Genomic DNA, 24,140 nt, shown 5'->3' with positions numbered 1-24,140 from the left:
CATCAAGTGTTAACTTCGGCACTGAGGACAGAAGTATTTCGTCAAAATCTGTCACACTTAAGAGTCTGAGCCAATGATATAGAGAGAGCTATTAGTCAACGTTCTCGTTGCTTCTGCGTCCGTCAATTTGATGCAAAATGCACATCAGTATTAGAATAAGGTTTTGTAGCCAATGCTTCTCAACCTACGTCTTTAACAAATAAAAAGCCGCTGATTAATATCAGTAAGCCCGCAATATCCCATAAATATTGGTCAGAGGATTCTTTGGTGCAACAGCTGTCACTTTAACATCTCAATGTTAGCGCAGTTAAACGATTGCATAGGAGGCTTATTACATTTAGGACCGAACGTTATTACATTTAGGGATTTATTACATTTAGGACCAAATGTTATTACATTTAGGACTTTACTACATTTAGGACAGTTATTACATTTAGGACTTCAACATATGCACCCTTCATTTTGTCCTATCTGACTGTTTTGATATTTTCTTAAACCTTTCTTACCCCGCCCCCCTCGAAACAATGATGCATTTTCGTTATTTGACCTGCCGCTGGAGATAAAATATTGCTTAAGGGTATAATAAAGTGTATGAATTTTATTAGCTCTCATAGAGTCAAACGACTCTCAAAAGAGGTCAATTTTTAAAAACATTTTGTTTCAGCTACTTGAAAAGTGATTCAAAATGAATTCGATAACTTAAGTTAATTAATTACTGTACCTAAAAAAAAAACCAACATCATACCGCAAACTGAATAATAGAGGGATAAATATCAATATGATATTCAGAAAGAAACAATAACTTCAAAATATAATATTTGAAGAAGGAAAAAATGGTAAAACTTTCCGAGTTTATGCCGAGATTAGGGAGCTTCCAAACAAATTTCATATTTTATATGACGGAAAAGCAGTTGTTGATAGCCGATGTTTTCATATCTCTTGGTTATTTATAGTTGTCTTTTCCCAGTATCTACCTTAGTTCGTTTAAGCATATTGAGTAGAACTTGAAACGCATTTTAAGCAAAAACTATCGTTCCTATAGGTTGTGGTTCCTTGAGAAACAACTCACTACAGAGTCCTGAATATCCAAATTCGTACCCAAGGAATATGGATTGTTTATATCAGGTTATCATTCCTCAAAGCATGACGATGAAAATTTATTTCGAAGATTTTGCACTAGAGGAAGCGTCCTTATGCAGGTATTAAAGGTTTCAACACGTCTAGTACCCTGGTATAGGGCCAGTTATTGAATGCTTAGAGCTCCCCTCCCCCCCACCCCCGGTATCTATACCTTTATCAGAGGACCACCTTGCCGTCAACTCCAAAATTTAAAACAACGGCTAGGATAAGAAAAACAACCTTCAACGTTCTTCTACATCTCCCGCCGAATATTTTTTAGTCTTCGTCTATTTCTATTTTTTCAGCTTCAAATAATTTTAACAATAAGGATACGACACCAGTGACGGTGAAAACGGCAACGACAGCGGGAACGACAAAGACTACCAAAAACGAAAATGACGAAGGTAAAGGCATCTGCAAAGATAAAAAAACGATAGCGACAACGAAGACGAAAATGAAAATGATGACGACGACAAAAACAACAGCAAAGATGTCAACGTTAAGGAGAACGAGGACAATGATAATTACAACGTCCATGACAACAATAACGATATTCACCATGCTGTCGGTGACTGTAATGATGACGAGAATAAACATATCAATGATTGTGATTATGATGTTGATGACAATGATGGAGACAAAAACTCGAAGGGTTTATTTTACAAGGGCTAACAACTATCAAATCGGATTTAAAAATTTATTCTTGCGATGATTTTATGATTACGAAAAATATTTTAAGTTATATATATTAAACTATATAATTGCTGTTATTAAAATTCAAAAGGAAAACTGTGAAAACTATTGGAGAAAGGTACCTTAGGAGCGTCTTTATTTTGCAGAGATGACTTTGTAGAAATTTCCAATCAGAATAACTTCACATTTGGTAAATACTGTGGAATTCAGACTGGAAGAACAGTTGAAGTATCTGGAGACTACGCGATAATAACATTCCACTCTGACCTATATGGTCAGACAAGAGGATTTTCCCTGCTGTTTACGGCTGTGTTACCTAGTGTGTACACTAAGTGTTTATCTTTCAATGTTCTGATAAAAAATATGTATATTCCTCAAACCGATTCCTTGAAACTTTATCCTATAGGTGGGTTATTTTGTTCGCGTGATTTATACATCGAGCTTAAAAAAATTATGCATGCAATGGCACATTAAATGATATTCACGGGTTATTTATTACACAAGGATATCACAAGTAAAACTTATTAATTATGCTCTCAAAGTTCTCAATTGACACCAATTTCATTGTTTTAAGGTCAGCCCGTGTACAGGTATTTATTTCGGGAGGAAGTTTTAATTAGGATGAACTGATATTAAACAGAGGTAGATTTAGGTACCGTCAAACTAAAATACGGAAGAACGATAACGTTAACCTACGACCCAAAGAATATACTTCATAGTAAGATGAGCATTTCAGATGCAAATTTTATCAAAACTTGACGCCCAAAGAATGCTTTGGCAGGTAATAACCCAGTCGTTTCATTTCCCCATGTGACTTACTCTTGTGTTCAACAGGATGCTTCATTGTTACTTGTAATATTTCTTCATTATGCATTTCTTGAAGGTCCTCCAAGCATATCGATGCCAGTTCTTGTGCGAGCCTTTCCAGGCAATGAGGTGATGTGTTTAGTGACGGGAAGTCCACCTATACACACAGTGATTCTAAACGACTCGATTCTACTTGTGAACACAACAAACACAGCATCTTTTAAGTTCCTTAAGGAAGGAAACTACTCTTGTTTGGCGACCAACAAGTATGGATCTGTCTTTAGAGTCTTCACTGTTCTAGGTAAGTCTCTGACTAAAGGCCGTTGATCACCTCAAAGACACCAATGAAGCAAATAAACCTAAAGGGAAATTAAACAACTTAGTTCTTAGATTGATCCATTCTATCCAAGTATGGAGGTACGTCCTGGAGTTCTCAATCAGTTAACTTGATCCTTCAGTCCTGGTTTGGGGCCAGTTTGCTTCGAATCACTTAAAGATTTACTCATTTCGATTTTTAGATAAGAGGGAGAATGCAAAATGTCAGTTTTGATAAATGACTACTAAATGAATATTTTTTTAAACCATGAAGTAAGTAGATTTTAACTTTCCATTAGGCCGGCTGAAGTAACAAAATCGCCGGTTGGGAATTAAAATTTTTGCATTTTCGAGGAAGATAGCTTTTTCAATAATTTAATCTTCTTGTTATTGTTGCGATTACCACGTTTCTTTTTCTCTTTTTCACTTGGCTTTTTTAAGATGTCGTTCTTGCTTTAAATTTTTAATAATTTCTTTTAAGATTGCAGACCCACCTGTTCTTTCGGATTAAGATTTTATGGCTGGACTCTTTCCTGTACCAACGCAACACCTTCGTATCTTATGGACTGCCTTCCGGAGAGAACTGAAAACCTGTAACTTTGTTTTATGAGATTTCTTACACAACTGATCAACATTGCTTTCCTTACAATTTTATATCTTGGCTATTCTGTTTCTCTTCTTTTTTTTTTTTTGCTTTTTTTGCTGTAGATGTGTTTTTGATAGTGGGCGTGCATCCCTCTAAGAATCCTAGTTCGTTGTCCATGTTGGTGCAATTGGCGCGAAATATTACACAAATCATCCTATCTGCCCTACGGAAATATGGATACCTTTGGAAAAGGAAAATGATTACATGGCCTTCCGGGTGATATATACTTTTAATGTTACAAAATTCCCTTTTATAACCAATTCTCTTTGTTTTGTGACTTTAATTTTCAATAGAAATTTATCTTCAAACGCAATCAAATTTCTTCCAGTTGGATTGTTTGCTGCTGCAGCGATCGGGCTGAAGGACCTGTAAGTGCAATTTGACACACCTAAACTCGCCAAATTTTACTCAGTGAATTGCTGTCTCTTTATGCCGCCATTTAATCTTAATATTGAATACAATGATGGTGTTTGTCGCTTAAATATCCTGTCATTTATAAAAACAAGGTGAAGCTACAGTAAAAATACGAGTCATAAGATCTGAATAGGTTTACGAAAAATCAAGTAAAAAAAATTAAAATGCAACAAGGAGTAAAAACGGCCAAACGTGACGAACGAAGCCTTTTATCTTGCTAACTTAAATTTTACGTTTACAGAGATTTGTCTTCAAATGCGATCACCTCTCTACCAGAGAAAGTGTTTGCCAAGCTAAACAGCCTTCGCAATCTGTACGTATTATGAAAAATTCCAATTTTACCTTGTTAAATATTCTCTTTAAACAATTATTGAGAGGCAATTTTAAAAGTAGATAATAAGAAACAATAAATGAATATTTTAAGTTATTCCGTTTTGTTTGAATATATTGGAGACTTTGTTTACTTTTGCCACTATTCATTTTATTTCGTTTCATTTCATTAAACATTTTTTTACCTTTGGAATAGTAACAATGTTAAAACTTTTTCCTGTATTTTCTGTGTTCTTCTACAATTTTCCCATAAAGTTAAGCTACATTTGTTTTCCTTGGGTAACAATTCGATTTTTCCGCAGGTTTTTATCTTCAAACGCCATTACCTTTCTCCCTAGAGAATTGTTTGCCAATCTGACAAGGTTGAGGCATCTGTAAGGAAAAGTTGATATACCTTAGCTTACTCTACAAAATGTTCAATGCATAATGTAATACAGCACCACTTTTGTTCTACGAAATGTCTGGATTGAGCGGTAGTGTCAATTATTTCAATATATTGTAGTTTAATTAAACAGTGTCAAGCGAAAGCACTAAGCATGGCACCTAGATATACTTTAGTGTATGGATTTGACAACTTTACCAAAAATACGACCAGAAAGAACAGGGAATGGAGCATAAATGATAGAAATAGACAAAAGTACATTTAAATCCTACTAATCTGGATATTATTTTACAGAGATTTGTCTTCAAATGCTATTACTTTCCTACCGGAAACAGTATTTGCCAACCTAAACAGCCTTCATACTCTGTGTGTATCATAACTTTTTTTTCCATCACAATTTTGAACGTCTCAAACATTTTGAATCATTGTCTAGTTTCGATACTAAACTATAAATGGGTGGAAAAAGTCTTGGCACGCTTTTCTACTTTTTGAATTTTTTCCTACTTATTTCATTTATCTCCCCTTCTTCCCATTTCAATGTGGCCTTGTTTTTACAAAGTTGTCAAAGTTGGGAAAGGGAGGACTTTCAAGTAACTTATTGGAGATGAATTACAACATTCCGGTTTATTGTGTAGAGTGTTGTAGTTGTTTACCACTCAATAAAATGTACAAAGTTATCGACAAACTGGGTATTTTTTAATGCCAACCGATTAAACGCTTTGCTATTATTGTGTGTCCTTTTACAAAATCCCCTTCATGGCAAAGCTTTATCTTATTTAATTGGCTAAGACATTAATTTTTTTCACAGGCGTTTATCTTCAAACAGTATCGCTTCTCTTCCTGACGGATTATTTTCCGACCTAACCTTCCTAGAGAACCTGTATGTCAAATTTGGCAGACCTTAGCTTCCTCTGAAAAATGTTTTGTGCATACAATTAGACATTCCACCTTTACCCAATGCGAAGTTTCGTTCATGCGACTACTAGTTCAAAATTTCTGAATTGGGTGAAATGTTGTTATTCGTTATCCAACATAATATCATCTGCTGCTATTCACTCGACCTCCGTCCTTTTGCTCTCCCACACAATGTGTTTTCTGTTCTTTAGGGCGCACAAGATTCTTGAAGTTTAATCATAGTGCTCTTCAGTTTTTTGCGTAATTCTTTGTGCTATTATTCGCTTAGGCTACCGGCAATCATGCTGAGGATTTTTTTTTATTTCCTGGTATATCAATAGTCTATAAGATTGGAATGCTGACATATTCATATGCCTTGCTATCATTTTCGAATTCTTCGTCCTATCATCAAATACCGATGGTATAAGAAATTATTTTTGTCTTGCTAAGTTAATAAAAATCTCCTCAGGGATTTATCATCAAACACTTTCACCATTCTTCCAGAAGGACTGTTTGCTAAATTGACCCGACTGAAGACACTGTAAGTGAAATTTAGTATATCTTAACTTATCTCATGAAGCACATTTGGCTTACCCAATTACATGTTCCCTTCATACCATTCTATGATCAAAATTTCGGAGCTGGATGAAACGATTTTTTTTATATTTTTCTGATATAATGTAGCCTCATCAAGTAATGTCGAGCGAAAAAAATGCACAGAATATACCAACGGAACACCTTATGATGTTCCTGGGTAGCAGCTTTACAACAAATTGGAAATGTTAACCGAAATATATGGGGGCGAACATAAAGAACCGAACTTTAAATCTCGCATTGATTGATAAGATGTTACTTTAAAAGGGATTTGTCTTTTTACGCCATTGCATCCCTACAGAATTAAGTGTTAGCCAAACTAACGAGCCTTAAGGATCTGGGCATACTATGAAAAACCTTGATTTTACCCTATGAAAAATGTACTTCTCACTAGTGTTACGAATTTATATAATAACTTTGTAGTTTGAACAATTCGATTTTATTTCAATATGTTGAATGCTTTGTTCTCTGGTAAATTTATTTTCCGGCGTTCCATTTTATTTGATGATAATATCAAATCTTTCCAGTAATTTCTGTGTTCTATCATGCCAGTAAGATTACCTTTCGAGAAAGGATATCTTGTCATCCTGACTTACCTGATTGTTGTTGTTGTTGTTGTTGTTTACAGGCATTTATCTTCAAACCTGATCAATTCTCTGTCAGAAGAAATTTTTCGCGAGCCGAACTCGCTAAAATACCTGTACGCCTTTTTAGAAATACATCAGCTTACCCTATAAAAAGTTCATTTCTTACGAAGATACATACCACCTTTACTCAGTACAATGTTTTTTCACGCAACAATTTGATTTTTTTATTCGGACTTAATGAAAAGATGGCTTAAACCGAAACGGCAAATGCTTAATTGACTAAAATAGACATCACAATTTCGCAGAACGTCTCGTAGTTCATCTCCTAGCAGGCTTCAGTGTCTTCAACTCGCAACTTCGTGAGTAAAAATTTCAACTGCCACAGGAGTTGCTAACCTCAGCGCACCCCACATTTGTTCACAATTACGCGATCTCATAGCGCGATTTGGTCAACTATCATAACTATCATGAGCCGTTTGAACGTAAACATGATAGGGAATGAAAGTTTAGACTATCATTGATGATCCTCAATTTAGCTGTGTTAAATATTTTTATGATACTTGATTATTTTGCCAGCGTTTCGAATCATTAAATAACTCGTTTCCTATGAAATGGCTAAAACTTCAAACGATTCTCTTTTCTATAATAACATCCACATATAATGAAGCATCACTTGTTATCTTAGTTCAATGAGTTGATTTATCCACAGGGATCTATCTTCAAACACCATCGCCTTTCTTCCAGAAGGACTCTTTACCAAGCTGACCATGTTGCGACACCTGTGAGTGGAAATTGATGTACCTTAGCTTACCCCATTTAATGTTTTTTAAATACGAAGTCTCCTACCAGCTAAAGCCAAGGAAATAATTTGTTACTGCGTCAATCTAGTTTTGATCCTGAGATGAATCTAGTGATGAATTTATTTTACCGTCCGTGACGAGCCAAACTCGCTGAGCTAGTGGCGTTATTTTGCACAGGTATTTGACTTGAAAAAACATTTACCAACTGAAAAATCCTTTAGTCTCAATGCCTATTATGGAAAATATGAACTTGACTTCATGAAGCATTTTGTTTTCTTATGATAATGATCTTATACTGAGTGTCTGATTTCAAAAATAAATCCATAACATTAAGAATGATAAATTTGTAACAAATAACTTTTCTGTCGTTTTCTGGGTTGTATCATGAAATTCCCAAAATCATAAAGCATTACTTATCTTTCACAGATATTTGTCTTCAAACGCTATCACCTTTATTCCTGAGGGAATCTTTTCCAAGCAGACCGAGCTGTTTTTACTGTTCGTAAAATTTGATATAGCTTAGCTCTCCTGTCCGTTGATTGATCACATACCAACACTGCCCAAAGAAATGTCCCCCTCGTATCGCCAATTGCGTAACTAGGTGTAATGATGGTATTTATTTTCCCTTTATTATGTCATTACATCAATCGGAGCACGACACTATAATCCACTGCAATGCTCCACATTGACAGGTTTAGAAAAACCCAATAAGGGGAAACGGGAATCAGAGTTAATGACCCAATACGCTTCAACAGATTTTGACTCTCGTTACCTTAAATCTTACTTCAGAGGCTTTCTGTCTCAAACGCTATTTCTTATCTACACAAAAAATTTTGCCAACTGAACCTATTCTCTTCCGTATGATACTTCCGTAACTTCATGATTATAGTAGAATAGATCTCCTTTGATAAATTCCCTATATTATAGAGCAGTGTACTTCTTTTGCATAGGTAGTCGATTTTTTTCCTCAGGGAGTTATCTTCAAACGCCATCACCTCCCTTCAAGAGGGACTGTTTGAAAGACAAACCAAGCTGAATCACCTGTATGTGAGATTTGTTATACCTTAACTTACCTTTTAAAATCTATGCAGTTTTACATTTAAACTAGGGCTCTTGCCTCTTCTTTTCACTAGTTTTGTTCTTTTCAGCTTCCTATTTGTTTACCTTACATGCTTTTCCATTAATATTTGTTTTCATTTTATTCCCCATATCACACTTTCAATAGACTGGAATACCTTAAGTGACACTGGTTATCCGTTGGCTGTGCTAATTATAATGATTGTCTTGTTTTCCATGATGTTATTACTTCCATCGAGTATCACCAGTCATCTTCAAGCAATAACGTTCGTCTACGGTCGTCATGACTAAGTGGTCGCATTAGCTTCAGTCCCTTCGCTCACGAAGGAAAAAAGGCGACTGCGTACAGGCAACTCTTCATGTGATACTTAATCATAAAGTCGGAACTGGAACTAATTTTGCTTCTTATAACTCTAGTATCACAGAGAGAGAATTCACAAGGAATATGACCCTTATACACTTTTTCTGATAGCTTGATTACTTGATTTTTCTTCAGATATTTATCCTCAAACGGTATCACCTCTCTTCCAGAAGGACTGTTTACCAAGATGATCAGGCTGCAAGAACTGTGCGTGATAACATACTCTCCATAATGTTCTGCGCATAAAATGAAACACTCCAACTTTACTCTATGAAATGTTCCCATGGAGCGAAATGTTAATTCCACTTGCGAAACCGGATGTTATAGATACCTCTTACTATCCTTCTTCATAGTATTTCACAAAGTTTCGGCGACGATGAAATCATCTAGTTCTCGACTGGGGTTATCTTCGTCGTGCTCGTCTTTCTCTACTTGTTCTTTTTCTTCGTTTGCGTGCTCTTCCTCAAAATGTTTTCAATTTTTTCCTCAAGATTTTGGCGATCAAAAAAAACTATTGAAGTTAGGGGGCCGTACAATGAAACACGGCCCGCTAAATTGGCCAAACATAGCGCACTTACTCACTGAGATATAATAATGGTATAGTAACTCCAATATAACTAAATTAACGCCATCAAGGTCAAGAGGACACATAAACTATGACACTGTTGTAGATTATATGTTAAACCACTTAGATAGGTGTACAACAACTTCGATTTTACTTCAAAAGCTAGATATCTGTAAATGTTATTTCTAATCTACCACAAAAAAATATTTGCCAACTGAGCCTATCATTTCCTATGTCCTACTTAAAAATCTTCATCTACCTCGTTCTACCCTACAATTTTTTTTTGTGCTTTACTTGTTTTTCGTCGAGTTACTTAATTCTTCACAGGTATTTGTCAAAAAACGCTATCACCTCTCTTCCACAACGACTGTTCATCAAGTTGACCAGGCTGTATGACCTGTATGTAAAATGTATTACGCCCTGGTAAATCCTACACAATGTTCTATACGTGCTGAGACGAGAACCAACTTTACCCCACGAAACACTCTTTTCGGAGCCCTATTTAATATCAGTGGCGAAATTATCTTAACATGTGCCAATGGTATTACGGTATAATTTAACCGACACAAAGTACACAACAATCATACAAACTCAACTACTTAATAACACAACTGTAATATTCTAATCATGGGGCGATTCCTAGAGGCGGTACAGTATTTATCCTTCACAAACTAATTTAGTCTATATCTTAACTCACCACTGACACAAACTCACAGTTTTCTCCAAAGTTCCATAGAATGAACAAACTTCCACAGTAGTTCTCTCCCAGTATAGCTTTCCAAGCAGTCGGTCACTCCTGACGATAACAACTACTAGTGCTACACGACTAATTCCTTAGATACATTTACATAGTGATGTAGAACATGCCGAGAGCTTACAACTCAACAAGTTTCATCAAATACATTTCAGCATGAATAAGCATTCTAGGAATTTATCTTTACCGATATTATTCATGACTGGTTTTTATCATTCCACCACTACTTCATTCTAAAGAGTAGGGTAAAATAATGCGCAAAATATGACACCATAATATATTGTGGCATTCCGGTTGGACTTGTTTATAACAATGCAAATACAGAAATCAAATCTGTTTCTACACCCATAAAATATGAAGCATTATTTTCTATTCAGTCTCGTTATTTCTTTTTCCACAGGGATTTATCTGATAATGCCATCACCTCTCTTCCAGAGGGCCTTTTTGCCACGCTAATCAGTTTGCGGTTCCTGTAAGTAAACTTCGATACACCTCAGTTTTCCGTACTAAATTGTTTGTGCACTATGAAACATATCTAGTTTACTCAATCCAATCTTCTCTACGCACCAATATTTCGTTTTTGTATTGAAACTAGAAGGCTGACATAAGTTAAGCGAACGCTGGGTCATAACAGTGAAAAATACTGTAAAGGATTGGGTTGGCTTTCTTTGGATTATTTTTGTTTTCCAATATCTTAAATAAAGGTTGTGATCGAAGACAGTTGCAACCGAAAATAAGATTATACTTTTTTCGTTTGAGGAAAAAATCGTCTCTAGAAAGGAGTATCCTCAGAAAAAATCTGATACTGACAGCGCTTGAGAATCAATGCATGTCTACATTATATGTTTCTCTCAGTTCTTAACAATGTCAAACGCATCACTTTCAGAACCTTACTACTTTTTGTGATATAAAACAATTTTCCAATTCCTCCACGTTTTTTAATTTTTACTGTCACTTGTTGACCATACTCTTGTTGATACGGCTAGATTCCTCAATAGAAACAACCTACAACGTATTCCTCCACGAGCCTTCTATGCTTTGGAATTCATAAGTGTAATGTAAGTGTACACCAATACGCCAATTCTTTCAAAAATAATTACCGTCAGGAATTAGTGCAGCCCTCTCATGTCTTCATACTCGACAGCTTCTGTTGTCCAGTATGTTTCTAAGTTATTTTCGTGTCGGGGAGGATGCGCAGAGGCAAATTTTGGAGTCGCACGTAGGAAGTTAAGGTCCATTGTTATTGGTCTTCATAAAAATTTCACGTAACTCACACACCTCTGTTATCTTGAATATACGATTACCTTAGGCAATATCAAATGTTTTTTTTTATCCTGTCTTCATTAAATCATTCATCAAGTGCATTATCATTACTCTCATTAGTGAGTATGGTGACGTTGATTACCACAACACAACGATAACGACGATCGATGTATATTATGGCGATGAAGATAGCAGTAATGACGATGAAAATATCATCAATCTTTTTATCGTTTACGTTTAGAGCACTATCCGATAATCCCATACAGGCAATTGGGTCGGAGGCATTTCGTTTCCGCAGCCCCCTTACCACTCGATTGTAAGTTATCTTAATCATAAATTCTTGTATTCCTCACCGAGAAAAAAACCTCTCCTCAATTAATTTCAAACATCAGATTTTCAAATTAACCCTCGGAAGCTTGTTTTACCTTTGGTGTGAAATAATCCACAACAGTTTTGGTTTATGCATAACAGTTACGCTCATGGAGCCGTGGCGCATCATCTTCCATTTCGAGATGTTTTTGTCAAACTACTCTTTCACGGCTTTTCTGGTATATTTGGAAATTTTTGTTTAGCTATTATGGATATCTGTTTTATACTGAGAAATGTCACGCTTCTCCCTTCTTGTGCCATAGGTTTATGTCCACAAATTTTTGAGCAATTAACAATTTAGCTGACATTATAGCTGAGTGAACAAAAATCGTATTTATTAATTATCACAAGTCCACAAATACTCCTCTTACACCGCTAAATGTAGCATTTTTAGCTTACATGACCTTGTACAGGTCCTGTTGTTTCTAAACTAATAGCTGTGTTTTAACAGATTTCTTTTGCGAACGAACGTGAAAACATTTAATTCAGGATCCTTTGTGAATCTCAGCGTCCACGGTTTTAAACTGTAAAGTATCCAACGAATGTTTAATGAAGATTAACCCTATTAATATGAACTCAGGGAACCTCTTATGCTCCTCTTCTAGAAAGTTGTTGGCGCATCATTAGCTTCGTGTCAATCCCATTTTCCTCATCGGGATCGATCTCATTATCCGCATCAGTCATAATGCCACTAATATGATATGATAATTCGCAAGTGGAAATACCATATGGGTGCAGTTGAATGAGTTGATTTTGTAACTGTTTATTTTACAGTAGCACCTGCGCACGGTAAATCCGTCTTTTGCTGAAGGCAATTCTATATTAGGACATACTATGCGTAAATGTCTCATCGTAACGGATAATCTCTAACGATCAGACAGATCTCCACCGTAGGAATTTTCAGTTAAGTCTGCAGTGGACCATAAACGTTTTCCTGCAAGCATTCCTTCACTCATGAGCCACAATGTTTCCATACCCTTAGACATAAGTCACTTAACGTGCCTATGACACGAAATTTATTTTTGCATTTTCTGGTTGATAGCTGGATTTAAAATTAAAAATAATCGACCTTACGCCTTGCGAGTTCTCCTTGACCATTTTTTTTTCGCATTGAAAGTACGATTTGACGGCCAAATACTGTCCCCATTAAAAGCGCAGCCAAAAAGATCATGTTATATAGTTGTGACGTAGAAAACTGTAAAGACATGTCGGCAACTATGGTGGAGAAAGGAGAAATCTAGAAGAAAGGACGAACGTATTACGTGGACGGAGGACCAAATGATGTTAACTTAAAGAATAGTACACATATACCAGGTATTTCTATACATTACATTCCAAAGGATGTACCTACACGGCCAAATGGACGCGTTCCGATCGTCGAGATCGAGGAGATTTTACTCTTCACTGTTGTCGGTCTTATGCTCCGTACCGACTCCGAAGACGCTTGTTACGAACACATACCATTAGTGAAATCAGGGGAAGATAACCAAAGAATTCAGCTAAAAAATGTTGATTGAGGGGCTTTTTCCCACGTCGTACACGATTGTTTAACATTCGTTTCGGCTGATATTTCGCAGGCGAAGAATGATGAGCTTCTCATTGCTGTTTATTTCACGCACTCGAGATGTACTCATACTCCTTGTCTTTCCACATGACTACATTTGTGCATTTCTTATTGTATGAAAATCCTACCAATTGTAGTTTCCGTGGTATTTCAATAACCGAAATGCATCATCTGTAATGGTGACTGTAAACTCAATCGTTTTCCGTTCGGTTTGGCCGACTCGTCGATCGCGACGATACCCTCTGCCTCTGCCGATGACTTTTCGGTGAAAAACCATTGTACCTCGTTATGCAGATGATTCTTTCGTCAAAAGTTAGCTTTTGGTTTACTGAGGGAATTTCTCTACAGCAACGAAATTCTAGAGAACTGACCGAGGGAAACCTTCGCCGCACATAGTATGAAGGAATAAAACTTTATGGCAACAGAAACGAACACAGCTACCCATTAGTAACATAGATTTTGCCATAGAAAACAAAACATAAACGCAACAAACTAAATGTTCAGTAACGGGAATTTTTCGCCTAAGCTTGACCTGAACACCGCAGGCGAGAAACTGTCTTTGTCAGTCTTCGTCGAAATCTTCGTTTGATGCACGCGGTTCTAAGCTAAACATTTTGGCAAAAAAATTGTCATAAGTACTTTAACATTTATAGTCACAACAAATTTTTATACACACTTTCCCCTGACGCGTTTTTTTTTTCCTTTTCAATTAAAACAGCAAGCGTGAATACTTGTACTATTGTTTGTGCTTCTGTTTCAGCAATTTGTGGGGACAAACTCCTCGGAAAATAGCATACTACTATAACAACGAGACCATGCTAGAAATATATCTGTCAGTATCATATTTTCAGTGATCAAGAACATAAAGCTAGCAGCCGTCGGTATGAGCTTTCACGTAACGAACGCTCAGATGACGTCAGGTTATTTTGATAGACTACCTATAGACCACTTATTGCCCAAATGGTTCTTGGATCACCCAGAAAAATTTATTGTCTTCTTAAAATTTAGTTTAAAAGCCAGGTTTTTTGTGCACTTCACCAACAATTACATTAAACACGAATAACTGTTTCTTGCGTTATAGGTAAGGCAACACTAACCTGATATACAAGTAACTCTTGACTGCATTTAGTGCCCAGTAACCAACTTCGTTGTTCAATTTTATTCCAAGGAATCCCAGCGAATCACACATAGCAGTTCTCGAAGTCACTTCTAGTTATTTTGGCTTCATTCGCTTACAAAAAGCTTTGTCAGGGATGGGTTTTACACATACCATCAATCACTCTAGCCGCCAAAGTCTATTTCGACTGTGTCCACTAGGAACGTTTTCAGCGGGATATGGGAAGTGTTTTCCATGTCCTCCAGGTATGTGATCGTCTGATTAACGTTGAATTTTTTTTTTTCCGATGGACACTGCTCTAAGACGCCCTATTGAATTCATAAACCACCATTAGCAAACGTTACATAAACTCCAATAGCAAATAGTAGGCACGGAGCCTTTCGAGTCACTACAACCCCAGTCATCGGAGAAAACACGGAAGCAGTCAACTAGACCAAATATTTTCAAATCATAACTCAACAAAAGTCTCCCAATGAACTGGTACGCAGTAGCCACTCTCCGAAAGTACAAAATTAGATTGTATTGCTTACCACAGAGTCCTGACAATCCGTTAGTTATGAAACATGGAATAATCCTTTTTCGATTCAAATATACGTTTTATTTTATATTAGTACTTTGGTATTACAATTGTTTAAGTGATTCCAACGGTTTTTTTTATGAAACCTGCCCTGAATGCCGGGGTAATCATATCATTTTTAATGTGCAGCAGTCTTCAAGCTTGCAAGTTCTTACTTTCACACAATTATTTGTCATTTTAGTAATAACTTTAACTTTACTGTCCCTACTTTCCTTTGCCTCGGCTTTCCATCCTTTGCATCAAATGAATTTCAGGTGGATTTTACTCCGACACTCTTGGTTACGTTGCGGAAAGCTGCAAGAAGTGTCCAAATGGATCTTACGTTCCATTCGACAATACACCTGGAAAATCAATTCGGGATTGCAAAGCGTGTCCCTTAGGTAAGTAACAACACTGTTGGCACCTAACTTTTATCAAAGCTTGTCCGTCCATAACTCACCTCAAAAGTGGCTCTCGAAAAGTCAAATACGTAACTAGTGGCTATGAATTGGTGAGATGAGATTAGAGATAGTAACTCTGTGAAGACCACCCCTCGTGGGCTCAGAGTTTGGTTTGTGACGAAACTGAGGGATTTTATCAGGTCTACATAACTCTTAAAATCACAAGTAAAGGGCAAACAAACGCTTTACCTTGACAAAGCTGTCGGTCTTCATTAACACGTGTAACAACAGCAATAGAGTTCTTCCATCTCGTACACTTGATTAGCTTTTACTGTTTGCACACCAAATCGAAAGAAGTTTACATGACGGAAGATTTGATCCAGAGTGTGTTCAACTCTCTGCGCACAACCAAGCGCGAATGAATTGTATTTTTCAATCTCTGCATTAAACTTGAACTTGAACGCCTCCAGCTTAAACCCTAAGACCTGTCAAATACTCTGTTGATCTGCAGGTTCAGGGTCGTAGGTAGGTTCCGTTTGAAACCCTTTGGAACCGTTTGAGTTTCTCTTCATGATTTTTTGTTCACGTATTTGCCTGTTGATATATGGCCATAGCCTGGAGTTATGTTGGAAGAGTTACATGAAACCCAAAATGAATACTTATAAGACACGACCCCCTTGTCTACGGAGTGATTCGCAGTTAAAAAGTACTGGAAATTTATATCTAAGGGATATGAATGTATTTTCAAATTCTCGAGATAAGATTTCGATGGTGAAGACGTTCATTTTACATTTCTTTCTTATGGCCTCCACAACTTTGCGGCTTCTAAACCGGATCCCTACATTTGAGTGTTTGATCGTAAATCTGACACATTTAGTTATATATCTCGTTTGGCCAAGGGAAATCGCATATAAGGAATGCTCTGAAAGGAAATTGATTTACCAATGAGAAAAATCTGTTAGAAGTTAAAAAATTTTAAAATTAAATCAGGAACTTCGTTTTTCGTATTGCAACCAAGTGTACTATAGAAAAAAATAACTGAAGTTATTTTATAAGGAAAAATTTTCATATTGCTACGGGTTAATACAAAACATTAAGTTCAAGAATCGATAAGCCTTGAAACGATGCATTTGATGTATATGGCCAGCACCTTTTTATGTTAACAAACATGTGTTAAAATAAACTCTTCAAGTTATATAACCATAAATTTATTCTGAGAGCGTCTCGTACCGCCCACTGTGCTAAGGCTTTCTAAACGTACGGATGTCAGCAGTAAGCAAGAAAGAAATGTAAAAATTTCCTACATCTAACCCATTGTACTGGTCGTGAGGCAGTTATAGCACTGTTCCGAAGAAATTTGAAAATAAGGCCAAATCTGAATTGAACAATACTGACGCCTTTGTAAATTTTAACAGGAACTGGTACTGACTTTTTTGCTGGATATCGCGCTTGTCCGTGTTTGAAAGGGTTTTATCGGACAAATCGATTCGCTGAGTGTCGCAAATGTGGCAACGGAGGACTGTTATGCCAAGATGACTATGCGTCCTTAAAATCCGGATTTTGGTGGCAGTGGCGAAACGAGACATTAAAAAATCATTACCAGAATTTCATACAAAATCTCTTGGCGCCTTCTCCAAGGCTGGATAACTTTTCCGTGCAATATCCGTATGCTATCCCCACACCTTACAGGTGCCAAGAAGAAGAATCTTGCAAAGGAGGCTTGGACTCGCCATGTGGAAAAGGGTATGAAGGTCCACTTTGTGCCGTTTGTAGTTCAGGATATCACAAGCGACTGCAGTCCTGTACAAAATGTCCCTCTAAGGCGTGGATTGCAGCACAATTGTCGATTATCCTGGTACTTTCATTTCTGCTTCTTGCTTTTCTGATGTGGAAGAGAACAACCAAATTGGAAAAGGACCAAGGTCACCATCTCATAAATGTGTTTTTTTCAAGGCTCAAAATACTTATTGGCTTTTATCAGGTCACTCACGGCCTACTAGAAGTGTTCTCATTCATTGATTGGCCAGACTCATTGCAAGCGGTCGCCACATACTCTGGAATATTTCAATTGAATTTGCTTCAGATCGCACCGGTTCAGTGTCTATTTTCAGGGTTACAAGTGAATGCCTTTGGAGAATTGCTTGTGTTATTAACACTGAATTTGACTGTCACCATTGCCTTGGGGACAAGTTACGTTATCTATAAGACAATCATCATGAAGAATCATAGTCTACAAGACGAGGAAAAGTCGACAAAAATCTCCCAAACAAAACAGCTTGTTTACAAAAATCTGTTTTTCTTTTTGTATGTGACATATCTGAGTACCCTTTCCAAAACAGCCAGTGTTATTCCATTTGCCTGCCGAAAACTCTGCAGAGATGACAGGGAGGAGATGTGTAGAGAATACGCTAAATCGGATTACAGCATCCAGTGCCAAGGATCAATATACAACTATTGGCTGATCCTGGCATACGTTTCGGCCGCCTACATCTTTTCCTTGCCTGCTGCTTCATTTATTATACTTTGGAGGCAACGAAGAGTGATGCCATCCAACACAGAAAGTAATAAGGATTCTGACACGGAAGTGATTGAGGGGTTGACGTTTCTTTTTCAAAACTATAAGCCCACTTCGTGGTACTGGGAACTAGTCGAAATGTCTCGTAAAGCTGTTCTTACGTCTGGCCTTATCCTCGTGGGAGAAGAGCGCAGGTCCTATATTGGTTTAGCGTGGGTCGTGGCTGGTATGTATGGAATGCTTTTCTCCTGGATGAAACCCATACAACTCGCTTCTGAAAACAGACTCATGTCGACATCCCTTGCCGTCACTGTTGTAAACTTGGGAATTGGTGCGGTGGGCAGAATCCCAGCAGAGAATACATCAGCTTTAACAGATAAACATAAGGACGAAATAGTGATCAAGATATTAATACTTTGTGCAAATACAATGGTGATTGCCCAAATGTTTGGTAAGAGAGCTGTGAGTTAAACAATTTATTTTCGCTGCTTCATGTGAAGAATCCGATGACAAAAATTTAAACTAATGCAATTCGGACTTTAAATAAGCTATAGACTTCTTTCATAATGACGAGCACTATCGTTATTCTTCGGTGTGCATCCTAACAAGCCTTTTGGGCCTCACGTACGAGGGACAATTTTCAATTTTTCAATATTTCATCAAGGTTAGGCGGCATTTTACATGTTAATTAAAAATAAACAGAAGGGCATTTAGGCCACCATTTACGAAAGAGGTCTTCTTGCCTATTTAATAACTATTACCAATACTGACGCCATGTAGATATTAGGAATTCAAATTGGAGAGAAGCCTTTTTACTTATTCAAACGAGGAGATAAAGGGGTAAAGGAAAAAAAATTGTTCAATCATACATGCAGTGAAATATCTTCTCTACTTAAGGGTCACCACCTCAATTAAAAAAATTTCTTTTGCGATATTTTTTTTATTTTTCCCATACCTCAGTTCAGTACTTGATGTTTTTCTACGAGTTCTTCAAGAGGTGGTGTAAAAACCCACAATGGTCATTTTCTTGTTGTCTGGCTTTACTCATTCCTTTAAATGACTTGCAAGGAGAAATCCAAGAAATGGCCGGTAGTAACTTGATGAAGACCCAGCTTGACTCTGGAATGTTGGAAAAACCGTCCATTGCTGACTCTGCGCAAGACAGTGAAGCTTTAGCCCTTGGCCTCTGTCAAGATAATGTCGAAATCAAAAATGAAATCAGTATGGAATTTCACAAGCGAGAGGAAGAAGTCATCAAAGAAAACCACAACCACAACCACAACCATCAATGGACGCAAACTGTAGTCTCGTCTTTCGCTTTGAGGGCAGTGCATGGATGGATAAGAAGCACATTTCCAATAGAAAAGTAAGTCCTGCACCAACTTAAACCTTAAACCTTTAAAACAAAGAGACACCGGTACATGAAAATCCCCTTTTTAGATAAATTTACGTACCGCTTGAAGACCCACCCAATCCATTTAATTTTAGCGAAGCTGGCGTAAGCGATATAAAACTAACAAAAGATCTTTTATGTTGCTAAAGTTTCTCACGATGCAATAAAACTTAATAATAAAACCTTGTTTGAAAGTCCCGTTGAACCCTTCATTTTTCTAGGCATATGTACCGCGAATCTCGGAAGCTTACCACTGAAGTAGAATGTAAAGTATCAGCTTAGCTGAAGACATGTGTGACTGATTAGGCAGAGAGTATGGCAACGGCAAACTAAAAGGAAGACATGAAGAATAAAGCAGAGAGTAATGCATCAGCAAAGCAGAAGGGACGGAAGAAGAATAAAGTACAATTCTTTATCCTATAAATCAATGAGCTGACTGTGCGTTATCGCATAAATCACGAAACAAGTTTAAAATGGGTGTTAAATCCCGACTTATATTCAGATAATTAAGTAGTTGTAGTCAAGATTATCCTGTTGACTAATAATATCATGGATACGCATCGAGCAAAGATCCCAATTCGACTTCAGCATAGTAAATACTAAATCATTTATACAATAAAATGCAATACGGCCTATTATAAAATGCAATACATTGATCACAGAATTTAGTCTATTTAAATGTCAGGAGTTTTATGAATATTGCTATTTAGTAACTGACACATGTCAGCCTCGCTAATCCAATTCTGTTACAGTAATCATAGAAACTCTGCAGCACACTTTATTACGGTCATGAAGACGGTAATTAGCCGATCAAAAGTTTTGTAACTATCAAGCATGGAAGAATTAACGTTAAGTCCTTTTCCTTCTTTGTATTCAAAGATAGAGTAAGGGAGTCGGTATATACACGTTGCTTAACAGTTATTGAGCATGAAAACTACGCAACCTTGATAACCATGTTTAGGCCAGAGAAATTATCTTTACTACATGTTAGCGTGAAGTAACTAAATTAATTAGTAAATAAAAGACGTGTTGCTTTGTCCCAACGACGCCTCTTGAATCTTTCTGCCATGTTACACAAAACTCTGGCTAAGCTTTTTCACATTCCTGTTTGGTTTTATTGGGAATAAAATCAAGGGGCTGGTTGTTCAAAGCCAACAACAATCTATGATTGAAAATTAAAGTTAGTTTTCACATTCTAAAACTAACATCGTGTTCGGTTCATCTCATTGTGGGAAAAAATTGACGGTAATATAACTAACACTGACATGTAAAGATGCATCATGTCATTACATGGACCACTCTCTATGGAAAACTGTGTCAGCTCAGTTAAACATCAAACAGACACTCTTGTTAACTTAAAAGCTCCGAGGAAAACCTAAGAAAGCAACCTAGATACTTTGATTCAATGACGTAAACACTACGCAATTTTCGCAAAAGAACAATTCTTGATTGAAGACGAGCTTGCCTGTGACATATTAAGACACCACCAGTGGTTCTAATTTATTTAGGAGTGATGGTTAAACTGTGATTGTGCAACTAAAAGCCGGAGATACTGCCGCTATTATATGATTATACTGATACTTTCAAAGGCCGCACAAAGCGAGAAAAGATCTCAGGGCGAAACTTAAAAGCTGAGACCTTTAAGTTAAGCGATTCATTATACCTATCTTACCGTTTGCTCAAGCTACACGAGTTTGATTTGGAAAGAAGTCAAACAATTGGCAATTTTAGAAAATCTGAGAGCAGCTCGACATCAAACCAAAATTTTTGAATGAGAAATAATTGTTTATTCTAAGTTACCTCTCTTTTACTGATCAAATGTGATAAAAGCTAAGACTGTATGAGGGTGATAACAACTAGCCATACTTCGCTCACTCAATATCGGAAGGAGCAGTTTCGAAATATTTTTCTAGCCTTCCTTTGTTTGGCAGGAATCTTTGGCATAAACAATATATCAAGATCTGAATGAAGATTTTGTTTCTCATCAACTTAACAGTGGCTGTGTAACGGCTGCCACGCCTTTGCCACCGGACATTGATTCGCTATAAGTTTGTTTCGTGTCAAACCGCAATAATGACGTTACTGTTTGTCCATCAGGGACGTGATCGTTAAGTTCCACCCAGAACCGCATTTTAATTACTTGTCTTGCTTTGGGCGAACGATAAGACGTGTTTATCGGAAGAGCGCCTTTTGCCCACCTTATCTTGAATTTCGTTTTGGTCAAACTCTTACGAGCGAGACTGTTATGTAAGTGCCTGTGTTCCCTTTCTTTGTGCCTGTCTAAATATCTAGTCTTTTGGTAGTTTCTCCTAGTTTTTACATTATTTTCTTTGTCGCTCGTTTTCGCAAGCTTATAACATGTGGCTTACGTTGTTCACGCTTCGGTAGAACGCTACGCGTTTTTTCCCATTCGGCTATTAGTTTTGTCAGAGTTCGTTCTCAAGTGGTTTTCCTTTATCCTTTTGAAGACAGAGTCTTTTTGTAAGTTTTTTTTTTTTTTTAGTTTTAGCTAGTTTTGGATCTTGTCTTTACATCGGAATGATTGAAATGTTGGTTCGTATATTAGAATTTAGCTTTGCTTCTTCCTTATAATTGTATATTTCAGTTTACGATAAGTACTTGAGTGGATGCCTTGACTATGTTAAGTAAAACGATTCAAGGCTTGTCCGTAAAATATATCCTTGCTTCATAGTGTGTCTTAGCGAAACTCATAGTTGTCGTGGAAAATTTGCTTTCCTTGTGTCGGCCGCTACGGGTTTAAAATAGTCAAATTGTGCAAAAGCAATTTGTATGTTTTGAAGGGGCTAGGTCACGCTGTGAGTTTGCGCAATGAGTGTTTTTTGGCTTAACATTTATACTAGTGAAATTGCTATTGCTCCCACTATTGTTGACATGAAACAGAATGCTTTGTTTTAAAAGCCGACCGTAAAAAGGTGATTGGTAGCCTGCTACTGTATATATTACTGGGTAATTGCACTTCAATATGAAAGTTTTGCTCCGGTTGTTTCTTGCGAATTTCATAAACTTAAGGGGGTTTTTCTCTCGATTTAAATACGATTTTAAGGTTATGTATTGCTTGTTTTATTAAAAAAAAAGGAATTTCTCAGGCGCGTTATGGAAAAATCTATAGGACACCAACGTGGCAGCTTTCCAGGAAGGACATCTTCACTCGTAATAATCCTGAAAAAAAGATATTGAAGAAGAGATATTTTATAGGATGGCGACCTCAAGACGCTTACAAGATAAAAATGGCTACATCAGTGAAGAAGTTAAACGAGTTGCTGTTGAGTTATGTATTTCGGTAACACTTGCATCTTGTAAAACAAGAACGAAATTTTAAGCAACATCTAATGAAATTGGTAATTCTTACCTTTGTAAACAGGACGAAAAGTGAAAGAAAAAGAGGATAAAAAAAATGATTCGTGAAATAACTTAAAGAGCCCTCGAGCAGCTCAAAAGATTCCAACAAATGGCCAAAACATCCTTTAAGTTTTATTCCTTTTCAGATTTTTTTCGTGAAATATGTTCTTCTTCGAGTCGCAACGTAGCCGCTTTGATTCAAGTTTACGTTCGCAATTTACTTTCTCGTCTAAGTGAAGCGAAAAACACTAGCGGTTTTGAGTTTATAACGCACTTTACAATGGGAGAAATTCATCATTTGTAACATATAAATACCACATTGTATCGCATGTGAACTATTTCATTCTTAATCAAAAAAATTATTTTAAGTGAGGATCTAAACTTTCGTTATCGTAATCGAAGGTCCTTATTTCTGACAATCAGAGTCGTCCTCTAAGAGAAATTGAAAAATGGCGCTGTTTCTTACCCTTAAATCCCAAGTTTGAGCTCACTCAAGATTTTCTATCTGCTGATGCAGGATTTCGCCTTTACGAGATGTTGGAAACTTTTTACTATCATTTTTCGATACTTCACTAAATTTACAAAGAGTGAGAGTTACTGCTTACAGAGTTAGCAACAGAAAAAAAGGGTGACACAATTGTTTTTAAAAGTAGGGATGACAGCTTGTTATGATTTTAACATTTCAATGTCAATCTTTAAATACTTTTTCAACTCTCTCGATTATAAAACAGAAAATTGTACCCTAATGTTCAATGCAGATTTGCATGAAGGATCAAATAAATATCTCAGGGAATAGCCCTACGAACTACCCGCACACAAAGTAGCATTTAGGGATACTGACCAATTCCCATTAGGCTCGAGCCCATAGACACATTTTTACCTGAGTTGGTGCTGACATCTGTCCTCACAGAGGTTCGAATTTGGCTCAACAACAAAATTAACTTTCACTTGACTCAACAGTGGGTCTCAAAATGAAACCTGCTTAAGAAGAGCAAGAAAAGGTCTGTTTTATTGGTATCTAATGATGTAAACGTTGGCAATCAACCAAGGAAAATGAGGGGTCAAATAGCGATCAAAACAACGTCAACCGGTCAAATATTGCGAGGTCATGCAAGAGAGAGACAAAAATGTATCAGCCCGCTCCCTAGCCTTAGGTTGATGCAGTTCATGCTCAGTGCCGCCCTTGCAATAAAATGCGTTGTCGTTGTTTAGTCCAACTTCAGTTCTTTTTTTCTTTGCAATGTCACCTGGCTAATTCACTGTG

General features: G+C 36.9%; 1 protein-coding gene across 1 annotated transcript; it reads left to right on the top strand.

The window, feature by feature from the left end:
* Window positions 1–1,064: 1,064 nt before the first annotated feature.
* On the top strand, window positions 1,065–19,930 carry LOC113664991 (uncharacterized). The gene is made up of 26 exons (XM_027180639.2): window positions 1,065–1,199; window positions 1,959–2,131; window positions 2,696–2,920; window positions 3,416–3,527; window positions 3,874–3,948; window positions 4,236–4,307; window positions 4,627–4,698; window positions 5,001–5,072; window positions 5,515–5,586; window positions 6,070–6,141; window positions 6,823–6,894; window positions 7,491–7,562; window positions 8,008–8,079; window positions 8,553–8,624; window positions 9,155–9,226; window positions 9,912–9,983; window positions 10,739–10,810; window positions 11,325–11,396; window positions 11,843–11,917; window positions 12,422–12,496; window positions 14,295–14,366; window positions 14,703–14,896; window positions 15,483–15,608; window positions 17,024–18,574; window positions 19,084–19,489; window positions 19,738–19,930. Exons 1-26 carry the CDS (start codon window positions 1,108–1,110, stop codon window positions 19,796–19,798), a joined length of 4,173 nt encoding a protein of 1,390 aa, XP_027036440.2. The 5' UTR covers window positions 1,065–1,107; the 3' UTR covers window positions 19,799–19,930.
* Window positions 19,931–24,140: the final 4,210 nt, after the last annotated feature.

Source organism: Pocillopora damicornis, chromosome 3 (assembly GCF_964200805.1).
Source record: "Pocillopora damicornis chromosome 3, jaPocDami1.2, whole genome shotgun sequence".
NCBI classification, from domain to species: Eukaryota; Metazoa; Cnidaria; class Anthozoa; order Scleractinia; family Pocilloporidae; genus Pocillopora; species Pocillopora damicornis.
The sequence above is the reverse complement of the archived record's forward strand: the minus strand, read 5'-3'. Positions and strand labels throughout refer to the sequence as shown.